Genomic DNA, 10,645 nt, shown 5'->3' with positions numbered 1-10,645 from the left:
CTAAAATGAAATCTAATCAGTCAATTTTCCATGTAACAGAAGAAGATGGTGCCTTGAAGATATATATATATAGCTGAGTAAAATAAATATTTTTTTAAACAAGATATATGTAGGGAGCTCTATTTTTAACCAACCCGCGCATGAACAGATTCATTTTTTCTTGTATTTACTTCCTGAATGACACGACTCTAGAAATGTTTGCCACTGGACATCAATTTACAAATTAAATAGAATCAGACAGTCATGCTCGAGCAAATAACATTGAGAACGGAACTTTATAGCATATACTATAGTGTATACAGATTGTATTGAACACATACGAGGGTCTTGAATATTGTCTTATAGTTGTAAGTAATTTTTCTGTAGTCTTCATATTTTCCCCAATTATTCTATATTCTTTGTTTTCTTGGTGTCTCTTTATTTACTTTTTTGGCCCTTTGTTGTGCACTTTTTGTCTATATATATTCTCTCTCCTTCTATATAAATCCTATTCAAACCCTTATAAACATACACAATCAAAATGTTCAACTCAAAACCCCAGTTGACTTGTCATCCATGGAGTTTTTCTCAACCGTTGAGAATATAACAAATGCTAAATGAGTCCGTTTAAAAAAAGATGTGGTGTGATTGCCAATGAGAAAACTCTCGTTAAGAGACCATATGCCACAGAAATTAACAACTATACATGTAGGTCACCGTACGGCCTTCAACAATGAGCACAGCCCATACTGCATAGTCGGCTATAAAAGGAGAAAAAGTCTAGGAGTCCATTACTGATATTACATATATGATTAATGTATCACGTATACGTCTGATGCTTAATTGTTGGCTCTGCTGGAAGGCAAAATATTTAGCTCTTTACTGACTAGTATTTAACAACTGAAACTAGATAAGTTATGAAAATCAAGGAATCTATACATGCTATAACAGCAAATTTGAACGGAACCAAAACGCAAATTAGTAAAATAATAAGTATACAACTTTCATTCCAGCATTTTAATATTGGTAATTATTAATGATGTAATGCGTAAATAAGTTATCCTACACAGTGGAACAAATGGGAAGCCAAAGTACGTTAATGTCTGGATTAATCTTCTGCAAAAACAATGTCATTTTGTTTATTTTATCTGGTTAAATCTTCTGACATCAGACTCGGACTTCTTTAGAACTGAATTTTAAATGTGCGTATTGTTATGCGTTTACTTTTCTACATTGGCTAGAGGTATAGGGGGAGGGTTGAGATCTCATAAACATGTTTAACCCCGCCGCATTTTTCCGCCTGTCACAAGTCAGGAGCCTCTGGCCTTTGTTAGTCTTGTATTATTTTAATTTTAGTCTCTTGTGTACAATTTGGAAATTAGTATGGCGTTCATTATCACTGAACTAGTATATATTTGTTTAGGGGCCAGCTGAAGGACGCCTTCGGGTGCGGGAGTTTCTCGCTACATTGAAGACCTGTTGGTGACCTTCTGCTGCTGTTTTTCTATGGTCGGGTTGCTATCTCTTTGACACATTCCCCATTTCCATTTTCAATTTTATTTCAATAAACTGACTTAAATAAAATTTAAGCAAGTTAAACTGTAAGCTTGCCGCCGTTGATACCCCCACCGAAATATTTCGGTTCACAGGAAGTTGTTGAGAAATGAATCTGAAAACGCACCACACGGTACAACTTACTTGCATAAACCCTGTAACCAAATTGATAGATACGAAAAAGATAGATACGAAAAAGATAGATACGAAAAAAAATTACTTAAATAAATGTTTAATTTACATGTAATGTATGACGTACTTAAAATCATCTTTGTGAAAAGAAACGTTTGAATTGGCTGATCTTTTTGTAAAGCATGCTATTTTGACGGTTACGGATTCAGACTCATTAAAGATGCATTTCTTTCTAACACAAACGATGCAAACGGCTAAGCTCGCACATGTTTTGATCATTTCTTTCAAACACATACGTTTGCAAAGTTTACATAAACTTTGACAAACTATGCAAACGCTAAAAATGCGTCTGCAGTTTGTCGTTTGTTAGTTCAAACGCTGCATTTGTTTCTAACTTCAACCTGATTAAACGAAGTATTTGTTTTTACGTTTGTAAAAAAGTCTGATTACCAACAACATGTGCATGAATTATTGAAAATTCAAACAGGGTCATTAAAGATTTATCAAACGATGTATGTTTCTACTCGTGTATCGTTTAGAAAACAGTAAAACACGCGACACAACGTTTACAAAATTCTTGTTAGAAAGAAATGCGGCCTAAGAAAAATCTTATTAGAATCACAAGAAGTTCTGATAGGTCGTAAAATAAACTTCCCATCACTTTATTCTTTTCACATGTCAATTTAAAAAAAAAAAATTCGCAACGATGTCATAATTGAAAGCACGAGGAAGGCTGACCAAAATGTTCAACTTGCGGCTAGTGATTGACAGGTATGATTATATCTTGGGGCTCTTGTGGGGAGCATGGTGTCGGACGGAAAAAAGATTTCCAGTATTCATATATATATAAATGTCGATCTGATGTGGAAAATTGTGAGTTTTTTTTAATAGCACAAAGAAAAAGACGTTAGAAGAGTAACAATGTGTAACTATAAACGAATTACTCGTTTATAATCTACGAGACTGATCAGATCGAAGTTTGATAAAAAAAAAAAAAAAAAAAAAAAGCATTCAATATCAAACCTTCTTGGTTGGAGAAAACATGTTCAATGTATACCTGCAAATATGTCTTAATAAATTATTTTGTGTATTTAAATTATCTCCATTGAATACAATACAATTTATTAAATGTATCTATGATATCCTCCATAAATAAATATCTGTACAGGTAAAGTTAAATTCGGATCAACAGATTACTTTACGACCTTCCGCTTGTCCATGTTGTTTTGCAAAAATATCACAGCAGGTGTTACTCACACTAGACAAGTGTCAAATCAGTATGACATTATGTCGGATTACGGCATCTGCAGTAATTAAGACTCTGTTTTTACTGTTTTTACAGGAACTGATTTATCTTAACATGACAATAAAGAAGAATTTTGTAAGGTGAACATATTTGTAGTATTGCAAAGTTACCACGTGCACTTTTCCTGTTCATTGGTCACATTTAAATAGATTATTCTTTATTGAACTAAATTCGATATTTAAATTGCAAGTAACTTTAATATCAAAACCACCGCTTTTTATTTCTCGACTGAAAAGGGTAATAAGACGGTTATTTTTATCTGACTGTAAACATTGTATATAATCACAACGATCTATTAATAATCGTTGCTCACAGATAACGGATTATACAACGATCTATTAATAACCGTCGCTCACGCATCACTGGTTCTATCACTGACTCAATACACACCAGTTTAATCGGACAAACGGATAATTCCCTGAGACATGCGGATAATTCCCTGAGACACGGAAAATCTCCGGAGAACCGCAAAATATTCTGTAAAACAGAAAATTTACGATGAACCTCTATTTATTATCCGTTCCGCGGAGATTTGCCAAAAATCGCGGTCATTTGCCAAATAGGTCTACCAGTGAGGACTTTTTCTGCATTTTATATGGAATCTGACCTTAAATTGATATTTACATTAGTAAGCCATCAAATGATATATAAAAATGTCACATTTGTAGATTTATATCTCAACCAGGCTTCATCAACCATAGATTTTATTGTAATAAATCTAAAATCTTTTATTTGAAATGAAACAGACTTTTGTTACAATTCATCATCATTTCAAATCTAAACTGAAAACAAATAAGTGTGGGTTTGTTTCTATAATCTAAATGTGATGATTTTTTCAAATTTTTATTCAAACTGATTTTTTTTGGTAGTGTATATAGATTGGGGCACTTTATAGCTTGTTGTAAGGTGTCAGCCAAGACTCTGTGTAGAAGACCATACTTCGACCTATAACGGTTTACTTTTACAAATTGTAACTTTGATGGAGAGTTGTCTAATTGGAACTCATACCCCATCTTCTCAACTATTTTGAACACATAAGGTGAAACCGAATCCCATTAAACAAGGGGACAGGGTCCAGATATAACAAATAATTGGTAATTTGTGTAACTACATGTGTTATACTAGTAAGATTTAACAGTAGCAGTTTTTATAACTAACATTAGGAAGTTTAAATCATGCATTTTAAGTATATAATGTAGAGTTAGAGTGCCTGATATCTATTCCATGCTGAAAGGGAAATAGCAAAAATGTGAAGAAGGCCGACATATTGATAAGGCTTTTATGTAATATTTACCATTAGGTAATTCAAATCTTGCATCTATAAGTATACTGTGGCCTGTAGGGTATCGTGTTCCTCGAACCTCTCCATTGTGCATAATAATTTCACTGTCTAAAGACAACCACTGCCCGTCACCTTCCTACAATGGATAGTCATATTTATATACCAACAAATATGTGTATACATCATTTCATAGATTTATACAAGATAATCTTGCTATTATATAAATTTGATAAACTGTAAATACAGAGACATGTCTCACCTCTGTGACCTAGTCACAAATTTTAACCATTATTGATGCTACCAATGCTAGAAACAGAACACCTAAGGCTAAGCTTTCACAGAATTGTCACAGACAAGACAAAATGTCAGAGAAGACATTGTGATCCCATGAGAAACAGACAACAAATACAATGTACATCCACACATCGCTCCATCATTTCACTGAGCCAGACTTGTAATACAGAAATTAATACAACTTGGAGACAATGAATATATAGGTCATTTAGATATTTATTTGAAACACCAAAATTAAGATTATTTCATGGAAATATTTTATGTGGCCGTTATAAATGTCTTTTTGCAAGGCAATAAGTGGGTTGTTTAAAGAGACATCAGTATGCAACTTGGTCAATTAACAAAATTACGTTAAAATCTTATATAACTATTCCGTTAAATCTTATACAAACTGGTCTGTTAAATCATATACAATCTATTCTGTATCCTTCTACAGTACAATCTGAAGCTCAGAAGCTACATGCGATTATCATATTTATCAAAGTATAGGAGTCTTAATCAAATATACATTAATTAAGAGATAAAATGCTGAATCATTGGTATTGTATACATTCTACATCAATAATGCATTAAACTCTATAATCAGACAAAATCTTTCACAGGAATATAATTCAAATATTTCTTACAATCAATTCTAACAATTTTTAGATGAGTATAATAAAGCACACTTTTTTTTGTTTAGATGTAATTTTTCAAGAAAATATTAATTTCATGTTTAACTAGTTTCAACAAGGAAAGCGTGTTGATTATAGGAATTGCCTGAATTATTGGGGTTCCATTATGGTGAATATTCTGAGAAATTTTCATTTCATTCTGGCAGATAAGAGCTCGAGGTAAAGAAGGAAAACTTATACAAATGTGAACTGTAGTTTTTCCATTTGATAAAGTGCATGCCATGACAAGTTAACCCTGAAAATCAATCAGGCGAAAAAATGAATTAGGAGGTTCAACAGTATGTGTGTGAGTGAGATTATGTGAAAGTGTGTCACAAAATTCTGTCAAGATTCATATCTTTGCACATCAACTAACACTGGGATATAATTTTCAAACATTTTATATTTTGTATTCAAATGATAAAACTCTTATTCAATGGGCGTAGACATCCGAAGATTTGCCAATATTTCATATATGTACCACTGTATTAATTAAATCTTTCCTAAATATTGTTATATCTACTGGAAGTCTTTTTCAGGTAATGCTACACTATATTCCTATATTTTCTGAAGTTTGAAGTACTAAGAATATTATTCTTGTAAATATATCAGAAATCATGTTTCTAGAAACTTGTGCAGTATACACTCTGCTTGGAATCTCCTGCTACAGGTAATGGACAAAACAATAACCACAATAAATACAAACCGTATTTGAGTGTCTCACTTTACCAAGTGGCAGCCAGTGTAACCCTAACAGTTTATCCCAAAGCATCCCTTTGTTCCAAACTTCTATCACCAACCCAGAGTCCAACCTCATGGTTTCACTGTAACAGAAATATATAAAGGATCATAAAGAGGTTAATGTAAAATATCTTGGTCTACCAGTAACTGTGTTGCTCAATTGATCATTCAGTTGTAAATCTAAAATTTACTCTGCAGAGTGGGAAATTGTCATGCATATATATACGTAAGTGTGTCTAAGGAATAACTGTTATGTATTAGAGAACTTGACAATATTAGTCAATGATTTTACTCTTACAATACTTCAGTTCTCATGTTGTACATGTATCATTATATTTTGACATAGTATCATTTTGTATCTGTGTGGTTATAATAGTATTATAGATTGAAGTGCTATTTTGTATCTGAGTGGTTATAACTCTGAGGGTTATAATAGTATTATAGATTGAAGTGCTATTTTGTATCTGAGTGGTTATAATAGTATTATAGATTGAAGTGCTATTTTGTATCTGAGTGGTTATAATAGTATTATAGATTGAAGTGCTATTTTGTATCTGAGTGGTTATAATAGTATTATAGATTGAAGTGCTATTTTGTATCTGAGTGGTTATAATAGTATTATAGATTGAAGTGCTATTTTGTATCTGAGTGGTTATAATAGTATTATAGATTGAAGTGCTATTCTGTATCTGAGTGGTTATAATAGTATTATAGATTGAAGTGCTATTTTCAGACTCATTCTTCTCTCCATCTATTGTTATTCTATTTAAGGGAAAGAATTTTCAACTGACAGAACTAGTAAACTCTACAGAAATAATGTACATGTACTTTACATAGCAGTTTGAGTCTATTAGAAGTTGTCCATATTACAGAAGAGTATGTACATATGTTAATCTATGAAAAAGATCTGTGTGAAGGAAAATTACCTCAAGTCAAAGACATTAGAAGTTTTAAGCTCACTTTTGAACCTACAACAGCATTTTTTTTTACCTAAAGTAAACAGCAGGGTCTACTTTTAATTATTTTCAATTTTTTTTAAAATGTTTACTTGTTTCAAGTTTAAATGGAAAGCAAGTATGTTCTATACAGTAAAGACAATGTTATAAATCTAATCTTACTGAAAAAGAAAGGCAGCGACTCCAATGATTTTAACAGAAAATCAATGGAAGGAAAATTCAATTTTTCTTAAATTTCTGTACCGAAGCAAATCAATTCATTTTAGTGGTTACCAAAACTGGTATGTTATAGACCCTTATCTTATGTTCAAGACCATGCTGTACATCTAAAATTGAGAATGGAAATGGGGAATGTGTCAAAGAGACAACAACCCGACCAAATATTATAAAAAACAACAGCAGAGGGTCACCAACAGGTCTTCAATGTAGCGAGAAATTCCCGCACCCGGAGGCGTCCTTCAGCTGGCCCCTAAACAAATATATACTAGTCCAGTGATAATGAACGCCATACTAATTTCCAAATTGTACACAAGAAACTAAAATTAAAATAATACAAGACTAACAAAGGCCAGAGGCTCCTGACTTGGGACAGGCGCAAAATGTGGCGGGGTTAAACATGTTTGTGAGATCTCAACCCTCCCCCTATACCTCTAACCAATGTAGTAAAGTAAACGCATAACAATACGCACATTAAAATCTATAGATGTCACATTTGTTCTTTTTTGTGTTGTTGGGTTGCTATTATATTCATAAATATCATATGTAACTAAAATTATTGTCAAGGGAGTTAATGACTTATATGTATTAAGGAACAGCCTAGCTGATAAGAAAAACTAGTGGATGTAAAAAAAATAAATTATGTGACTATTTTATATTTTCTTTTGTACTTGTAATGATATATTTTATAACAATTGCATTAATATGACTGTTTGTACTTGTACTTTCAAATTTGCAAAGGTATCACCTCCTCCAAAACATTTGAATATATAGTCTTATAAGAATATGAATGTTGTTTAAATTTAGATATTATGTTTGTAATGATTGTCATGTTTGTCTTGGTAACAATCCAATATTTGGATTTTACACCAATAAAATGATTTGATTTGATTTGATTTGATTTATGACAAGGGGGGCCGTGCCAAGCATCTCATTTCATCTTTCAATGAGAGGAATTTTTAATAAATGACCTTGATCTATTTTAATGAATGACCTTGATTTGATTTCCACATTCAAAACAAAGCACCACACTTTTATTAACCTTATTTCGAAAAACAATTCCCTCCTGAAAACATCAATGAGCAATCAAGTCAGAGAGTTAATAGAAAATTACGATAAACATCTAAAAAATCATTTAATTAAAATGCATAAAAACAAGAGTTAACAAAACTGCTATTCATTATTTGCAACTTGTGCATCATCAATTTAAAATAGAACAGCTCTAACTGATTGAAAATGATAATTGACTACCATTAATGAATTACGATTTTATATTAGCCATTTTTCACACAATTGTTACCATCATTAATCAACAAATACCATGGTAGAAGTTTCTCCATTCACAGCACAGAATCACACCATATGATCAATTCATTCAGTCTTTATTGCATTGTTTTTATTGCCGAGAAAGGTGTCCCCCAGGACGCCATAATGACTAAACACTAAAAGTAGATTTCCTACTTAGTACACAATAGCGTGTATAGTTTTCTCACAAAGTGATGAATATCTATAGTTGTTTTCTAGTCAAAACAAATCAGTGAAAATTCTCAGCTTCAGTATGTATATATACATGTACATAGTTAGAATGCTGTATATATACATGTACATAGTTAGAATGCTGTATATATATATGTCTAAGTTAAACAGAATAAGACTGTTGGTTTTCCTGTTTGATTCACTAGTCATTTTGGGGCCCTTTATAGCTTGCTATTCGGTGTGAGCAAAGGCTCCTTGTTGAAGGCCGTTCTTTGACCTATGATGATTTACTTTTTACAAATTGTTATTGGGATAGAGAGTTGTCTCATTGGCACTCATACAATATTTTCTTATATTGAGAAACAAATTTTCAGGGAAAAAAGAAGATATCTAAATGTTGCCTTCAATGGCCTAGCTACTTAAGTATCTAATTGAAAAATAGATGGATAAGCCTAGTCCAAAGTTAACATTTGACGTATTTAATACTTGGTATAGCCTAAGTAATGTTAATTCTATATATTTTATATCTATTCCTCAGATTGATTTTTTACATTTTTTGACAGTTTTCATATAACCTAAGGCTAATTCCCAATACCTGTATAAACTCAATGTTGCCATTTTTTTTTGCCATGCTACACATTGCACTTTATTCAAGGAAGTTGAGAGCAATCTTTTTTATTGTTTAATCATCAGCCAATAATTATTGAGACTAATTTCCATATAAAACTCATATATGGTAAAATAAAACATTCAGAGTGCTATAAACATTATATTGTTACCATGGAAATGATCAGGTGATTTTGAGGAGGACATGATGACTTTTATTATCTTGGATACCTCTGGTGCCTAGCTTGTTCATTGTGAAAATATAATGAGAACTATCAACACAGGCAATATGACAATGTGTATCATCTGTTACTTAGAAAGGTGTTAAATGAACAAATAGAAGATTTTATCATATTTATGTGATCTACTTGTTTGATCATGAACCTCTGAAAGGAAAATTGCCTTATATTTATTTTTTCTTATATTGTTTTTTTTTCATATATATATATGCAAGTATGCATGCAATGAAAAGTAAAACAAAAATCATAATGGAACATTTCTGCTTGGTTAACCTACTTTTGACATAAAAACAAGTAGGTCAACAGGAAATATGTTTAATTCTGCTCTGAATGCAGGGCTTCAACAATTAGGAGTATTTGTGTGAAGGCAGAGGAGGGTTAGTTCTGCAATTCAAAGTGCTTGTTGCAGCCCTCAAAAGCAAGGATTATTTAGAATCAGGATTTATTCGGTGTACTAATTTTTATTAAACTAAGGCTGGATGGAGGTAAATTCCAGAAAAGCCTAAATTTAAATCAAAGTTTTATTACAATATTTGTATGAGATTAAATTTATATAACAGAACATCTTAAATCAGTTCAAACAATTTGAATTTAAAAGCAATGTGACTGAGTGCAAATGTTACCAAAGTAACTGAATTATGAAACACTACCTAAAACCATGAATTATATATATATATAGACATTGCGATTATAGAATTTAAATTGATAGTAAGCAGGTGCTTTCTTAATATAGTGATAAGAACAAAGTACTTTCAGCAAATATCCTCTTATTTACTGAATACAGAAATATAACTGATAAATCAATAATTCTTTCTTGGAACAAACTACTATTAAGTTTTAATGGATTCAAGAAAGAAAAACATCTGCTTTAGATGACATTTGTTAAGTTTGATTTATTACAGACTAAAACTGGTTCTAAAAAGGTAGAAAAATTGGTGGATGTACATGTACCAGTCCCCAGTGATACTAGTGCTTAATGTCAAAGTCACAATAGAACAGTCCCAGTACTGGTGATTCATAAGACAACTCCACAAATTTATATTGTCTTATATATATATTTCAATAGAATGCACTGCAAAGACTTTCACCTGCAATCACTATAAAAAAGATCAATAATATAAAAGTACAGTAAAAAAATATGGGCCTTGTAGAGGCTCTGTGTTGAAGGCAGCACTTTGAGTTTGACCTATAATTGTTAACTATACATTGTG

The 10,645-nt window shown here is 31.7% G+C and overlaps 1 protein-coding gene across 1 annotated transcript in view; it reads right to left on the bottom strand.

The window, feature by feature from the left end:
• Window positions 1-10,645, bottom strand: part of LOC139519196 (protein unc-13 homolog B-like) — a gene marked incomplete in the record, with an annotated part of 129,819 nt that overhangs the window by 97,029 nt on the left and 22,145 nt on the right. Inside the window, 2 exon segments of the mRNA XM_071311085.1 lie at window positions 4,266-4,389; window positions 5,907-6,024. Of these exon segments, the coding sequence (XP_071167186.1) occupies window positions 4,266-4,389; window positions 5,907-6,024 (242 nt within the window).

The sequence above is a fragment of the Mytilus edulis genome, chromosome 4, assembly GCF_963676685.1.
Source record: "Mytilus edulis chromosome 4, xbMytEdul2.2, whole genome shotgun sequence".
NCBI classification, from domain to species: Eukaryota; Metazoa; Mollusca; class Bivalvia; order Mytilida; family Mytilidae; genus Mytilus; species Mytilus edulis.
Note: the sequence above shows the minus strand (reverse complement) of the source record. Positions and strands in the feature narration are given on the sequence as shown.